The 17,497-nt window shown below is 43.6% G+C and overlaps 1 protein-coding gene across 1 annotated transcript in view; it reads right to left on the reverse strand.

Annotated features, from left to right (window-relative positions):
* Window positions 1–17,497, reverse strand: part of LOC124777427 (acyl-CoA Delta-9 desaturase-like) — a 158,052-nt gene that overhangs the window by 59,822 nt on the left and 80,733 nt on the right. Inside the window, exon 3 of the mRNA XM_047252827.1 lies at window positions 7,897–8,027. Within this exon, the coding sequence (XP_047108783.1) occupies window positions 7,897–8,027 (131 nt within the window). The remainder of the gene's footprint in view (window positions 1–7,896; window positions 8,028–17,497) is intronic.

Raw genomic sequence — 17,497 nt, forward strand, 5'->3', positions numbered from 1 at the left:
AACGAAAAAACTACAAAGAACGAAACTTGTCTAGCTTGAAGCGCGAAACCAAATGGCGCTATGGTTGGCCCGCTAGATGGCGCTGCCATAGGTCAAACGGATATCAACTGCGTTTTTTAAAATAGGAACCCTCATTTTTGTTACATATCCGTGTAGTACGTAAAGAAATATGAATGCTTTAGTTGGACCACTTTTTTCGCTTTGTGATATATGGCGCTGTGATAGTCACAAACATATGGCTCACAATTTTTGACGAACAGTTGGTAGAAGGTAGGTTTTTTAAATTAAAGTACAGAACGTAGGTACGTTTGAACATTTTATTTCGGTTGTTCCAATGTGATACATGTACCTTTGTGAACTTATTACTTCTGAGACCACATACTGTTACAGCGTGATTACCTGTATATACCACATTAATGCAACAAATGCTCAAAATTATGTCCATCAACCTCAATGCATTTAGCAATACGTGTAACGATATTTCTCTCAAAAGCGAGTAGTTCGCCTTCCGTAATGTTCGCACATGCATTGACAATGCACTGACGCATGTTGTCAGGCGTTGTCGGTGGATCACGATTGCAAATGTCCTTCAACTTTCCCCACAGAAAGAAACCCGGGAACGTCAGATCCGGTGAGCGCGCGGGCCATGGTATCGACGACCAATTCACCTGTCATGAAATATGCTATTCAATACCGCTTCAACCACACGCGAGCTATGTGCCGGACATCCATCATGTTGGAAGTACACCGCTATTCTGTCATGCAGTGAAACATCTTGTAGTAACATCGGTAGAACATTACGTAGGAAATCAGCATACATTGCACCATTTAGATTGCTAGCGATAAAATGAGGGCCAATTACCCTTCCTCCCATAATGCCGCACCATACATTAACCCGCCAAAGTCGCTGACGTTCCACTTGTCGCAGCCATCGTGGATTTTCCGTTGCCCAGTAGTGCATATTATGCCGGATTACGTTACCGCTGTCGGCGAATGACGCTTCGTCGCTAAATAGAACGCGTGCAAAAAAATCTGTCATCGTTCCGTAATTTCTCTTGTGCCCAGTTGCAGAACTGTACACGGTTCAAAGTCGTCGCCCTGCAATTCCCGGAGATTGTACGGGTGCAATCGATGTTGATGTAGCATTCTCAACACCGACGTTTTTGAGATTCCCGATTCTCGCGCAATTTGTCTGCTGCTGATATGCGGATTAGCAGCGACAGCAGCTAAAACACCTACTTGGGCATCTACATTTGTTGCTGGTCGTGGTTGATGCGCTTCACATGTGGCTGAACTCATCTTGTTTGCTTAAATAACATAACTATCCGGCGAACGGCCCGGACACTTGGATGATGTCGTCCAGGATACCGAGCAGCATACATAGCACACGCCCGTTGGGCATTTTGATCGCAATAGCCATACATCAATACGATATCGACCTTTTTCGCAATTGGTAAACGGTCCATTTTAACACGGGTAAAGTATCACGAAGCAAACACCGTCCGCACTGGCGGAATGTTACGTGATACCAGGTACTTATACGTTTGTGACTATTACAGCGCCATCTATCACAAAGCGAAAAAAGTGGTCCAACTAAAACATTCCTATTTCTTTACGTACTACACGAATATGTAATAAAAAATGGGGGTTCCTATTTAAAAAAAAAAAACTCAGTTGATATCCGTTTGACCTATGGCAGCGCCATCTAGCGGGCCAACCATAGCGCCATCTGGTTTCCCGCTTCAAGCTAGACGAGTTTCGTTCTTTGTAGTTTTTTCGTTTGATGCTTATTTCAAGAGATATTTGGCCCGGTCACTATCAATGGACCACGTTGTATACAAAGCAGATGCAGAAGGATGTAGACTGCAGTAGTTACTCGGAGAAGAAGAAGCTTGCACAGGATAGAGTAGCATGGAGAGCTGCATCAAGCCAGTATTTGGATTTAAGACCACAACAACAACAACAACAACAACATTGCTAAATTAGAGGCGATGATGTTTTGTTCGTTTACATTGTGTTGTGTGTTACACTGAGATTTCACCGCGTCGGTCCTGTCACTTATTGTGTGAGTGGACGTAGTGAGATGTGCTTGGAATATAGTATTTTCCAAAGCGAAAAAAGCGGACATGCTCGTAGCTGATAGTGAACGTAGAAACTAGACCGTATGCAGCAGTCGTTGGATGGCAGACTCCAAGTTTGTACTGACGCTGGTAGTGGTCATTTTGACCACAGGCTTTGAGGGTGTCCTTGTTCTTCACGTTTGCCCCCGCCCCCCTCCCAGAGGTATTCCATTTACTTTTGTTTGTCTTTCGTTTGTCCTAGGAAGTGTCTCATTTAACAACATGAACCCTCTGGAGACTTATCAACATCTGCGTAGGATTGCACATAATGCACCCAACTGAAATTCACACTCGTTTGTTCTACAACATGGAACAAAGAACTGTCGTGTTTACAATGTTCAAACTACGATATCTCATGAACTACTTGCAATAGATTCGTGCAACAAACACTAATTTAGTGTACTCTGATTGTAGTAGAATCAAAAGGCACTTTTCCATTGAAATATTCGTATCTTCATTTTAATAAATACACATCCGAAACTCGTAACCCTCTCTGTATGGGCTGCATAGGCGGGCCCCTGCCTACCTTTCCAATCTGTGAAACCTGCATATCAATGGCGCCTTTCCTTATCAAAATATTTCCGGTAAAAGTTTTAGGTGATTCACCCGTTACACCGATAACCATTAAAACTGCAACATCAGGAAGGATAGCAAATAACGAAATCTTACTTGTTTTGCACGTATGCTATAGCAGAAAGAATGCAACGTGTGGCAGCAACACCGACTCTGACCTGGTGGGACACCGAGTTCAGCTGAGCCTAGGCGACAGATAAAATTACGATATTCTGTGGTGCTTCAACTCTGTGCCAGAGTTCTTCAGTAGTAGTTGCTGGAGAGTAGTGGTGTTCCAGTCTTTCGGCCAGACATCTCTCCACCAGATGTCTTCAATGGGTGACAGATCGGAGAACGTGCTGTCCAGGACATCCTTTTGTAGGCCAGGACAGCACAGGAGACATGTGGTCTTCCATTCTCTTGTTGAAAGATAACGTCATGAAATCCTCAAACAACAATACACTTTAGCGATATGACGCATGTTGTCCAAATTACTGGCAATGGAAACCAGAGGCAATTGTGTTGTGTACACCCTCCAATAGCCCACACCATCAAAGTAGGTGCTGGGTCCCTTATGACGATGACGAATATAATCTTGCAACGTTTGTTTGTATCAAAGTGCTTGGAACTAACTTACACGTAGCTCTTCTTTTCTTTAAGCCTACAGCCATGCCTTTCGTTTTATTTTTATTTATTTTCATACTGTCCGCTACACAGGCTTCATTCAGGATATTTAGAATTCGAATCAGGGTCTCTTCATTTTCTGCGATAATCTGTATTCCGTCTGCGAATCTTATGCATTCCATTTTCCGTCCGCCTATCCCGACGCCTCTTTTCCCATCCAAACAACTTTTAACTATTTCCTCCAAATAAATGTTAAATACGATTGGCGAGAAACAACAGTCCTGATGGCCCCTTTCCCGATCTTACTGTCTTTCAAGGTCTTATTTTCTAGTCGTACCCTTGCCTTCTGATTCAGGCACAGATTTGCAGTTAGTCCTCTGTCCTTCCACTTTACTCCTTTCCTCTTCAAACTATCCATCGGCTTATCCCACTATACTTTGTCAAAGACCTTTTCGAGGTCTATGAAGACCGCAAGTATTTCTTTGTCTGTTTCTGCATATCTTTCACCAATAGCATTTGGAAGTCCAATGGCGTCTCGTGTCTCTTTTCCCCTTCTGAATCCATATTGCTCGACCTTTTCCTACAGCCTTCTGTTCAAAACGCTAAGACAGCATAAGGAGGTCCTCTGGCCATTTCTCTTGTAGTAGAAGTACTTCCGAAGAGAGGTCGACTCCTCGCCTGTTTCTCCTTAATCCGTTAAGGTTTCTGCTGAGAAACTGTCACCACCACGTGCTTTGCTCTTTTTCATATCCTCCAATGCCTTACTTCTGATACTAGGATAGAGTTTTACCCTTCCTCTTCATTTACTGATTCTTCCTTCTAAATTTGCCGATAAGTTAAGAGGTGCAGTCTATACGGACTATAGCCGGATTGCTGTGTTGAACGTCGTCACCATCAGTACAGATATTTGGGGAAAATGCATTGGGCCGCACAGTCTAATGAAGAAACAGAAGACTAAGTTTGAACTCACGAGAATTCTCGCTCACGCTTAGGATTATTGGGATTCGGTGAGTAGGGAGGCCCTGGAAATTAGACTATGCGATAGCAACTTAAATGTACACTTAGCAATTCACGGAAGCGTGCGCTTGACAAAGAAAGATCACAAGGAAGATTTCACATGGTTTACTAGCTGATAAGAGTGGTGGTGCTGCATGCGACGATGGACAGCGAACACAAATGTAACATGTGGACGCAAATGTCACCAGTTGAGCATTCGCTATGTTCGAGATATTATAAAGAAGTAATCCAGCCAATCCCATCCTGTCCTTTGGGCATAAATGTAAGAATCTCGCCAGTTTCACGACAGTCAGACTTAGCCCCTGACGACGATGATGGAGACAGTCATATTTCTCCTTTGTTGTTGTTATGTCATCTCCCTCCCCCCCGCCTTGTAAGGGTAGGACATGAGCTGCCGGCGTTATAATATCCTCCTCTGCAGCATACTAGTTTAAAATATACATAAAGACGTTACACATATGATTAATGGGTGAAAAATTTACAGATATTTTAAATATATAAAAGTATTGATTATTATGCTACTTGCATAAAATTTCACTGATGGTTTTGTTTTGCTTTTAAAAATAAAATAAAAAGACTAAAACGTTTATACAACACGTTGAAATGATGGTGATGTTCTTTAAAAAGAAGCACTGAATTTTCACTAAAAAGTTGAACGACGGCAGAGGGGAAAAAGTTATTTTAATTAGGGCAAATGTTAGGTGTTCTGTATGGTTGAAGGCTGAGGGTGCAAATATAGGGACGCGTTGGGTGGTATCGATGGAAACGAAGGTAGGTGTTGGGGTGGATAGTAGGAAGACAGAAAAGGAGGAGTAGTTTGATGTAAGGCAGGGCCTTAGTATAAAGAGAAGAAGGGCTGGGGAAGATGGACAGCAAGGGGAAGCGTTGATGTAGAGTGGCATTGTTATGGAGGAGTTATAATTGACAGGGCAGGTAAACACTGGAGAAGGTTTCATTGACTGAGAGGAGGAGTCAGTTCAAGTTGCGTTGGAATGAGGTATGGAGTGTGTGTGTAAGTGTAAGGACGGTGGTGTTTGTTGGTAATCCTACCAGGATTTGTGATCTGAGGGCAACAGTTGAGCTGTTGGAATCCAGTTTCTGGACTGCGCAGAATATGCAGAGGTGTTCACTGTCAGTGATTAGGGATGGTAGTTTGATGAGATGGTAGAGGACCCATGTGGGAGAATGCAAACTGATGTGGAAAGCATGGCGCTCAAGGATTTGGAAGGAGTGGTAGAACTTGAGTGCAGCAGATATCATCCAACTATGGCGTAGGAGAGGATACAGCGGATCAACGTTCCGTATGTGTGGAGTACAGTGGAAGGGGCAATATATCCATGTTTGCCCAGTTAGTAGTTTTGGATGTCTCAGTCTATTATGGACTTTCTGGTCGATGGATAGTAGATGAGGTTTCCCTGTTAGTTGCAGTGGAGTCTTAGTCCAATGGGGGAGTCATTTCTACGAATTTTCACGCAGCAAGGTAATGGAGAACTTTTTATCCAAGGTGTCAGTCGCGGAAAAGTTGTTAACTGTGTCGCGAAGCACGAGGGGTACCCAAAAGCACAGCACTCCGTCTTCAGGCCACAAGTGGCCAATCGGGACCATCCAACAGAAATCGAACTAATTTTTTGGTAGGCAAAGCTTTTGTAGTACCCGTTTTGGTTCAAATGGCTCTGAGCACTATGCGACTTAACGTCTGAGGTCATCAGTCGCCTAGAACTTAGAACTAATTAAACCTAACTAACCTAAGGACATCACACACATCCATGCCCGAGGCAGGATTCGAACCTGCGACCGTAGCAGCAGCGCGGTTCCGCACTGAAGCGCCTAGAACCGCACGGCCACACCGGCCGGCTTACGCGTTTTGCCACGAGCGCATAGAGCGAACCTCCCACAGTCATAAGCCGAGTGCCGTTGCCGAAGGAGATCAGGACTGGTTTCGGAAAAGTTTATAGCGACGTCTATTTCGTATGATTTGTGTCACTGTCGTTTTTGCAATAGCTGGTTTTTGTGAGCGGCGTGCGGCGATGAAATTTTGCTCTTCTCTCGGAAAAATGGAACAGAAACTCTTGCAACGTTAAAAACGGCATACAAGGACAATGCTATGGGGAGAACTCAAGCGTTTGAGTGGTTATCCGGTTTCAGAAATAATGCAATGTCAATTGATGACAAACGTCGTTCTGGTCGTCCTTCCATGGCCCGAACACATGAAAACGTTGAAAACATTCGTGCAATCACCCAACGAAGCTGGGCGACGGACTATTAAAGAAATTGTGGAGCTGTCGGGAGTGACCTGGAGTTCATTGCAGCGAATTGTAGCAGAAGATTTGGGAATGAAAAGGATGGCTACTAAATTCGTGCTACGACTGCTCACTGCTGAACAAAAACGTGGTAGCGTGGAAGTATACTGTGCACTGAAAGAAGAGTCCCGAATTGACCCAAAGATTTTTCAAAAATTGTCACAGATGACGAATTTGTTTCTATGCTTACGATCCTGAATCAAAGCCACAGCCAAGTCGCCTTGCCCCAAGAAAGCTCGTCAGGTGAAATCGAACATTAAGACAATGCTCGTTTGTTTTTTAGATGTGAAAGCAGTTGTCCATTCAAGTCTGTTCCGTGGCGTCAGTTACCCAGGCTGAAACTTACTGGCAGATTAAAACTCGGTCCGGCACACAGTTTTAATCTGCCAGGAAGTTTCATATCAGCGCACACTCCGCTGCAGAGTGAAAATTCTATTCTGGAAACGTCCCCCAGGCTGTGGCTAAGCCATGTCTCCGCAATATCCTTTCTTCCAGGAGTGCTAGTTCTGCATACAGGAGAGCTTCTGCGAAGTTTGGAAGTTTGGAAGGTAGGAGACGAGGTACTGGCGGAATTAAAGCTGTGGGGACCGGTCGTGAGTCGTGCTTGGGTAGCTCACTCGCCCGCGAAAGGCAAAGGTCCCGTGTTCGAGTCTCGGTCCAGCAAACCGTTTTAATCTGCCAGGAAGTTTCATATCAGCGCACACTCCGCTGCAGAGTGAAAATTCCATTCCAGTTACCCAGGCTTTATACTTGAAGGTTTTGAAAAGATTGCGCAACAGTGTGCGGCGGAAGCGGCATGATTTGTGGCAGTCAGGTGACTGGCTTTTCCGTCATGACAATGCCCCTGCGTGTACAGCCCTGCAGGGGTCATACAACTTTTGGTCAAGAACTGTACGACATTTCTTGACCATAAATAGTATGACCCCTGCTCCTCACCCCTTCCCCCCCCTCCCCCCCCCCCCCCCAATATTCATCCGACCTTGCCAGGTGCGACATTTTTTTGTTTCCTAGAATATAAAGAGAATTCCTAGAATGTAATGGAGAGCGTTTTGCTGAAGTTGCTGAGGTGAAGAAAATATTGACAGGAAACGCTGTAAAGCAGCACAAAAGGCAAATGATGTTTAGAAAAATGGAATAAAAGATTAGAGAAGAGTATAAGTGGAAGTGGAGAATACTTCGAAGGTGATTAAAGATTTGTGTTAAAAATTTGAATAATAAATTAAAAAGTAAGTTCGGTTTGTTTTGGATACACCCTCGTATGCGTGCTAGAGGAGGGCAAGTACCTGTCCAGCGGCGGTGTGGCAGGCAGCGAGGAAAGCTCGTAGTGGCGCAGAGGCCTCGTAGCTGCGATGCGCCCACAGTCGATGCGTGCCCGCCGTCAGTCCCAGCATACCAAGCCACGCAAGCAGGCCTCCTGCAACACACAAGCATTCAAATAGGTAAGGGGTCGGCAGGCAGCACGAGCAAGGTTTAGCTAGTGTGTTCTCTGTGATAAGCCTATCATATAGAAGAGCATAAGGAGGACAACAAAGAGTCCAAAAATGCACTACCCCACCACCTCTGCCTTGAAGTAAGTAAACTGTATCGGTATGCACACTGAAGCGTCAAAAAAACTGCTATAAGAATGCGTATTCAAATATAGAAATACGTAAAGAAGCAGAATACAGCGTTACGAACGGCAATGCCTGAATGAGACAAGTGTCCGGCGCAGTTCTCAGATCGGTTACTGCTGCTACAATGGCAGGTTATCAAGATTTGAGTCTGAACACGGTGTTATAGTCGGCGCACGAGCGATGGGACACAGCATCTCCGAAGTAGCGATGAAGAGGGGATTTTCCTGAACGACCATTTCGCGAGTGTACCGTGAATATCAGAAATCCTGTAAAACATCGAATCTGCGACATCGCTGAATCGTTCAGCGTGGCAGAAGCGCAACCCTTCCGTGACGTGCTGCACATTTCATTGTTGGGCCATAAAGAAGTGTCAGCGTGCGAACCATTCAACGAAGCATCATCGGTATGGGCTTTCGGAGCCGAAGTCCCACTCATTCTCCTTCATGACTGCGCGACACAAAGCTTTACCCCTCTCCTAGGCCCATCGACACCGACAATGGACTGTTGATGACTGGAAACATGTTGCCTAGTCCGACGAGTCTCTTTTGAAATTGTGTCGAGAGGATGGACGTGTGCGGGTATGGAGACAACCTCATGAATCCATGGACCCTGCTTGTCAGCAAGGGACTGTTGAAGCTGGTGGAGACTCTGTAGTGGTGTGGGGCGTGTGCAGTTGGAGTGATATGGGGCCCCTGATACGTCTAGATACGACTCTGACAAGTGACACACACGTAACCATCCTGTCTGATCACCTGCATCCATTCCTGTCCGTTGTGCATTAGGACGGACTTGGGCAATTCCAGCAGGACAATGCAACACCCCACACGTCCAGAATTACTACAGAGTGGCTCCAGCAGTACCCTTCTGAGTTTAAACACTTCCGCTGGCCACCAAACTCCTCAGGCATGAACATTATTGACCATATCTGGGATGTCTTGCAACGTGGTGTTCAGAAGAAATCTCCACCCGGTCGTAATCTTACGGATTTATGGACAACCCTGCAGGATTCATTGTGTCAATTCCATCCAGCACTACTTCAGACATCAATTAAGTCCATGTCACGCCGTGTAGCAGCACTTCTGCGTACTCGCGGGGGCGCTACACGATATTGGGTAGATGTATCAGTTTCTTTGGCTCTTCAGTGCAGATACCCTATGAAGACTGTAAACTATTATTTGTTATGCAAGGATTTAGTTATTAACATTAAATTATGGCCCTACAGGCTTCAAAAGGGTGGTGGAATAGTGACACTGTAATTTAATTTTGTGACGAGGTGATATACATATGTAATGAAAGTCAAAGTTACCATAAGATCTATAGTTCATCATAAATCCGTACACAAAACAAGTGCAGTAATTGCACTGAAGTAACACACAAACGTGTTTAATAGCATCGTATTCACTGACAAATTATTACAAGAACATGAAACAGTTACAAGTAATCTAGGTTGGTAGAGATTCAAGACTACATTATTAGCAATCTGCGACAGTGATTGCCAAAATTTGAGTTAGTAAAATTATGCACGCCAGATGTACGTCTTCCTCCAACTCATTAACACTCTAACGTTTACTGAGAACATTGCGACCTATATATGCCGCAGCCTATTGCAGATCCTACCATTTTTTTTTTAAACAGCATCGTTGTGTTGTCCGCCAGTGCTGCTGTCCGCAGCCGCTGGTCGGTCGATGCCTGTGAATCCCCAAAAGCTACCTAATGCAAACTTTACATCATGCTACAAATGAAGCTGCAAGATGAAATGACTACCTCTCACACCGAATTCTGAGAGCAGAATTCGAAGTGATTCTCTCACTAGCAGCAGACGAAGTGACCTTAATTCGTCTTGTCTTCCCTCGTAACATTCGCCCCTTCTTCGAGAGCTAGGCCTAGTTTCTAATGAGCAGTCATCCATTGACAAATATCACTTCTCCTGGAGCGTCCTTCCACTTCTCAATAATTTTCCAAAACTGCAGGCCAGGCTGACCAATCAAATTTCTTGCCGTCTCCTGCTGAGAGCATAGAGCCATAAATACATATAGCTTTCACAGAACCTGCGTAGTATCCACCAGTATATTGTTCCCTATCGGAAGACTAGTGCCATCTTCTCTCCGTTCTCTGCCCAAGGCTCAGCGTTACCCTCCTTCTGGGATTTTTACTATAGTTTACAGCGCCCTCACTGCAGAAAAACTCTTTAGGAACGTGGAAGTGGCAGTCATCTCATGCAGAATTCCAATTCCTCTGGGGTCGACCGGGTGGGCGCAGCGTTACCTGTTGTCTGCATTGTGTCGATTCGCGACTGCTGTCCCTTTATCCTCTCCAGTACACACAGCAGCCTTTGGTGAACTCTGTCCTAGGTGGCGTTTGTGTCATCTTTTACAACCTGCATCAAGTTAATGGTATCCTTCGGCACGTTTTGATCTGTTGTCTGTCTGTGAAATTGTCAGCCCAGACAAGCGTAATTCTCAAGAAATAAAACGCCTACAAGTACTTCATGTATTGGCAGATAAGCATTAATAAAGTAAAGGAATCGATATTGTAAAAGTTACCTGAGAATTCATTCCCAGAATTCAATGGTTGGCTTGAATGCTACATCGTCTTATTGGAAGTGGTATATCCTTGCCTTTCTCCTACCTTTGAAGTGGATTACGCAGCAACCTAACGCGGAACGTATCGTTTGATGTGAGCTCTGAACCATGGTGCAACTTGTACAGATAACGGCACAGTTATGTCACGAGGGTAACATTTGCTAGTGGCTCAGCAGGTCAGGTAAAAAAGCAAGAAAAATGTGTGCTTCGTAAAAAGCTCGCCTTCCTTCACTATATAGTCTCCTTTGAGGGATATACACTTCTTCATCCAATCGGAAAAATAGGTTCTGTCGAACTCTGCAAAATCCTCGTTTACTGCAACTATCTCTTCAATCATCTGATAAAAATTCATCCCATGAAGCCAAAGTTTCCTGTTAGGGAACAGAAAGCAGTAACCGGAGGCTAATTTGGGTGAATAGAGTGAATGAGGAACCAATTCAAAGTCCAATTCACGCAATTTCACCATTGATATTTCTGACGTGTGGGATGGTGCACTACCCTGGTGAATGAGCACTTTTTTGCGCACCAAACTTGGCTTTTATTCAGCCAACGAAAGTTTCAAACGATCCAAAAATGAAGCAACATAGACTCCAGTTATGCTTCTTTCTTTTTCCAAGTAACCTGTGAGGAGTTGTCGTTGTAGTCTTCAGTTCGAATGCTGGTTTGATGCAGATCTCCATGCTACTCTATCTTGCGTGAGCTGCTTCATCTCCAAATAACTGATGCAACCTGCATCTTCATCTTTCCGAATCTGCTTACTGTTTTCATCTATTGGTCTCCATCTACGATTTTTACCCCCACCCCCGCAGATCCCTCCATTACTAAACCGGTGATTCCTTGCGTCCTATCAACAGATCTCTTCTTTTGGTCATACATGACTACATACCAGACAAATAATTTTAGAAAAGACTTCCTAACACTTAAACCTATATTCGACGTCAACAAATCTCTCTTCTTCAGAAATGATTTTCTTGCAGTTGCCAGTCTACATTTTACATCCCCTCTACTTTGGTCATCCTCAGTTATTTTACTGCTCAAATAGCAAATCTCGTTTACTACTTTAAGTGTCTCGTTTCCTAAACTAATACCCGTAGCATCACCTGATATAATTGGACTATATTACATTATCATTGTTTTGCTTTTGTTGATGTTCATCTTACATCCTCCTTTCAAGACTGTCCTTCCATTCAACTGCTCTTTCAAGTCCTTTCTGTCTCTGACAGAATTATAACGTCATCGGCAAACCTTAAAGTTTTTATTTCTTTTCCCTAAATTTTGATTCCTGCTCCAAATTTTACTTTGGTTTCCTTTACTGGATGGTTTATTAAACTAATGGTTCAGTATTTTTCACATCAGTTAGCAACTGCTTTCTTTGGAATAGGAATTATTACGTTCATCTTGAAGTCTGAGGGTACTTCGCCTGTCTCACACATCTTGCACACCAGATGGAAGAGTTTTTGGCCTTTTTTGACTTAGATCCTTTGGAGCTCTGTCAAATTCTTCTCGCAGAATCTTACACGCCATCTCATCTTTATCTTGATCCACTTCAAGTTTATCTCACTTATATAGGCCATCTATATACCCTTTCCATATTTCAGCTTCCTTCTTTGCTTTGGATTGGTTTTCCATCTGAGCACTTGATATTCATACAGCTCCTTCTCTTTTCCCTAAAGACCTCTTTCATTTTCCTGAAGGTGGTATCTATCTTTCCCCTAGTGAAACATGCTTCTAAATCCTTACGAGGGGGATACCAAAGAAGCCTGGCAATGAGTTGCGCTATATTCGCTTTGCAGTAGGTGTTGGGTTGGCAGAAGAGCCAACACCGTGTTACTCGAGGAGGCCGAAATGCACGCGTTTTAGCTCACGCAGGCTGGCGTGAGGAGGGAAGAACTATACTGACGTGAGGTCTGGAACATGACAAGGAATGAGAATTCAGAAAGCGGTCGAAATTAGTTTGATACTTAACTTTAATCCATTAATGATGAACGTCGCTCATGACGGTACATGATTCACAACATTATCTGTTCAGATTATAGTAACTGAATATGGCGCCTTGCTAGGTCGTAGCAAATGACGTAGCTGAAGGCTATGCTAAACTGTCGTCTCGGCAAATGAGAGCGTATGTAGACAGAGAACCATCGCTAGCAAAGTCGGCTGTAAGACTGGGGCGAGGGCTAGGGAGTGAGTCTCTCTCGACTAGACCTGCCGTGTGGCGGCGCTCGGTCTGCAATCACTGATAGTGGCGACACGCGGGTCCGACATATACTAACGGACCGCGGCCGATTTAAAGGTTACCACCTAGCAAGTGTGGTGTCTGGCGGTGACACCACAGCAGGAGTGCGTACTACACAAGCTTCGCCCAAGGTAACGGTATTCCAGGCTTCTTTGGTATCCCCCTCGTAAGGATTTAGAAGCATTTTTCACTAGAAACAAAGCAACAGTCAAGCATAGCCAATTGAAGACGTCATCGTCACCCCATCTAAAAAAATGTCGTCAAGTCAAATCAGAGATCAAAACATTGCTGTTTTGCTTTTTTGAGTCCAAGGGCGTAGTTCAATCAGAATTTCTTCCCCCAGAGCAGATTGTCAAATAGACCTTTTATCTGGAAGTTTTAAGAAGATTGCGCAACAGTGTTCGTCAAGAAAGACGCGATTTGTGGCAGACAGGAGATTGGTCCTTCCACCGTGACAATGCACCTTCACATACAGCTATCCCTGTTACATAGTTTTTAGCTAAAAATGGCATGGTTTCACTGCCCCACGCACCTCACTCGCCTGACCTGGCTCTGTGCAACTTTTTCTTGTTTCCATACATGAAAAGGGGCATGAAAGGAAACCGATCTGACAATTATGAAGAAGTCAAGAAACAAACAAGGGAGGAGTTACCAGCCATTTCTAAAGTTCCAGAATGACATTTTCACTCTGCAGCAGAGTGTGCGTTGATACGAAACTTCCTGGCAGATTAAAACTGTCTGCCAGACAGAGACTCGAACTTGGGTCCGGCACACAGTTTTAATCAGTCAGGAAGTTTCATTTCTAAAGATGATTACAAAAAACCTTTTGAATGGTGGAGACATCGGTGGAACAAATGTATTAGTTGTAATGGAGAGTATTTGGAAGGGGATAAGGTTGTTTTGCAAACAATTTGAAAATATATAGCTTTTAAAAAATAATTCTGATATTTTTAGGTACCCTCTCGTAGATTTATCTTCTAGCCATTTTACAGCCGGCCGATGTGGCCAAGCGGTTCTAGGTGCTACAGTCAGGAACCGCGGTGCTGCTACGGTCGCAGGTTCGAATCCTGCCTCGGGCATGGATGTGTGTGATGTCCTTAGGAGTGCTTAGAGACATTTGACCTATTTTACACTTCCTGTCAATCTGATTTTGAAAATTTTTGTATTCCCTTTTGCCTGCTTCATTTTCTGCATTTTCATATTTTCTTCTTTCATCTATTAAATTCATATCTCTTGTTTTATATAAGGACTTGTACTAGGCCTTGTCTTTTTACCTATTTGATCCTCTGCTGCCTTGACTATTTCGTCTCTGAAAGCTACCCATTCTTCTTCTACTGTACTTCGTTCCCCTGTTCTTGTTAGTCGTTTCCTAATGCTCTCTCTGAAACTCGCTACAAACTGTAGTTCTTTCAGTTTTTCTAGATCCCATCTCCTTAAATTCCTACCTTTTTGCCGTTTCTTCAGTTTTAATCTATGGTTCATAACCAATAAATTGTGGTCAGGATCCACATCTGCCCCTGGAAATGTCTTACAATTTAAAACCTGGTTTCTAAGTCTCTGTCTTGTTGTTGTTGTGGTCTTCAGTCCTGAGACTGGTTTGATGCAGCTCAATTTGAGACCTTCCAATTTCGCTAGGTCTCTTCCATGTATACAGCTTCTTTCATGATTCTTAAACCAAGTGTTAGCCACGATTAAATTATGCTCTGTGCAAAATTCTACTAGGTGGCTACCTCTTTCATTCCTTACCCACAATCCCCATTCTCTTCCTTTTCTTGCTATTGAATTCCAGTCCCCTGTCGCTATTAAATTTTCGTCTTCCTTAACTATCTGAGTAATTTCTTTTATCTCGTCATACATTTCTTCAATCTCTTCGTCATCTGCGGAACTAGCAGGTATTTAGACTTATACTATTGAGGTGTGTTTGGGCTTCGTGTATGAGGAGTATTCTTTGGGAATCGAAAAAACAGTGGCCTTCACCTTACCAGCTGATAAAATGGTCTTTCCCTTCTCCAGTGCACTTTCACCGGCCTTTCTCATTGTTGTAAATCTTTCTACGATCTTTGGAATGATCAAACTTGCCAACCAAGAAGGTTGAACAAAAACTTTCCATTCTTTCATAGAAATTACCAGACTTATCAAACCACCCTCGAAGAAGCACAGCGTAAAGTTTATTTGTGGGTTTATCAATTTTAATCCATAATATGATCAGAAATATTTCAAAATATGCGCCACTGTTGTGAGACTGTAAATGGTGGCGCCATGTGTTGGTAGTGTAAGGAACTGTCTGCGTAAATATTGTCAATTTTGTCTCAGGACTTTAGTATTTTCGGATAATATTTTTTGATTCTCAATTATTTCGAAAGTTAAACTGTACAGAAAAGCACAATGGGTGTTAAAAGCAAACAAAGTATGTAAGACATTTATTGTTATTGTATGAGAAACTGCACTAGTTAGACAGAGACTTTCTTTATCGTAACAACTTTGAGAACAGTCTGTGGCAGTTGTTTCGTGGTGAAAATGGTGTGCGCTATATGTACAACTGTGAGTATTCTGTGATACAATGAAATGATCGTATGGCATTGTTGGCCGGGAGGTCCCATCCGGGTTGGGCCACCAAATTTTGATCGATGAAATACATGTAGAAGAAATATTTATAACGTGGCCATATGCTGAAATGCTATAGCAAGAAATGGGCGAGTAAGTAATAATTAAAGTAACATTGTAGTAAAAGAAACGAGCAAAGACATGGAAATTATTTACGTGTCACTGAATCGCAACGTCATAACAACAATCTAGGTAAGTGGTATTTACTTGCAAAGAGCAGCTTCCTACAAACAGTTTATGCTCACACACTGAAAGTAAAGAATTAAAGACAGTTTAACCAACTGACTTCCTTTTCTAACTATTTTCACAGTCCTCCATTACAAAAAAATTGGCACTCGAAAATAAAGTTTATTAGGAGCGTACTGTTTCGTCATTGCAGTAAATTATTCGGTTTAGTAACTGCATTATGTCATCTGTATGACTAGTCATATTGATTAGTCCACGAATAGTGTATTTTAATGTGCTTGGGTAAAGGTGTGAATTATTATTGTAATTATTACGTTACTAGATTGTTATGCGAGCCAGCAGTGCAACATAACACGTGATCGATGTCGACCTTCCATTTGTCGAAGTTGTTTCATTTCATGTTAATTACAAACTGTCAGTACAGGTACACAAAAGTGCGATAATATTACTGCGCATACTGCAATTTCGTTACAGCACAACATTGTGCGGTCTGGTGTATTCATGGTCTTAACTGTCGATAAATTAACATCTTTTGTAATAAATGCCGACGGTCGCGTTGTAAACTTGAGATTTTCCGATGCACAAATCATTCTAGAGGTGAAAAGAAACGGCAAGTGACAACAAAAGCACTATGAATGACTGAGGATTGGACCTCGAATCACTAAATTTGTGGTTAGATACTTACTGAATGCAGTGAATAGTGTCTTGAAAAGAGGCTGTAAAGTGAACATCTACGGAAGAAAAATGAGAATAAAGGAATGTAGTGAAACTAAATCGGATGATGCTGACGGAATTTAAGTATTAACTGTAGTTCTCTTACTTGTCACTTCTTCTTCCGTGTGTTTTTGCTTTTAGGAAGCTTTAATTTTCGGGTACTAGTAATGGCGTTCCATAGATTTCGTGTTTGTTTTGAATACAGTCAGAGAGAGTCCCTTTAGTCAGCTGTAGTGCCAGTAGTGCTAGTGTTTGTTTTGAATACAGTCCAGAGACAAGAAGTGTCTAGTAACCACAGTTTAGTCAGCTATCAGCCGCCTTTAGTGAATTATCAGTCTAGTTAAAAGTTGATTAACTCTCTACAGTAAATTGTTGATTTCTTAGGATGGAGAGGATGTGTGACTGCTGTATACGGACGCAGGAGGAGTGGGCCACTGTTCGCGAACAGCTGAACGTGTTGATGGCCGCGGTCAGCCGTCTTCAGGCTGCTGCCTCGGAGTGTAGCGGCAGTGGCGAGTCTGGTGCGTCGCATGGTACACCCCGGGTGTTACATGCTTCACCCACGGTCCCTGCTGTCGAGACATCTTCGCGGGTACCGTGCGCGGTTGGGCCACCCTCAACCAAATGGGAGTGGCGGGTTCAGCGGCGTTCGCGGCGCACGAGGCGGAGGGTCAATGTGGAGGCTGGCCGTGTGGCATCGCCCGCTCTGCCTGTGAATGGACATGTGGCCGCTCCTTCAGCAAGGTCCGAGCAGGCACACGGGGGGAGGGGTTTATTAGTGATTGGGAGCTCCAACGCTAGGCGGATGATGGAGCCCCTTAGGGAAATAGCGGAAAGGTCGGGGAAGGAGGCCAGTGTTCACTCTGTCTGCTTGCCGGGGGATCTCATCCGAGATGTGGAGGAGGCCCTACCGGCGGCGATAGAGAGCACTGGGTGCACCCGACTGCCAATT

Source organism: Schistocerca piceifrons, chromosome 2 (genome assembly GCF_021461385.2).
Source record: "Schistocerca piceifrons isolate TAMUIC-IGC-003096 chromosome 2, iqSchPice1.1, whole genome shotgun sequence".
NCBI classification, from domain to species: Eukaryota; Metazoa; Arthropoda; class Insecta; order Orthoptera; family Acrididae; genus Schistocerca; species Schistocerca piceifrons.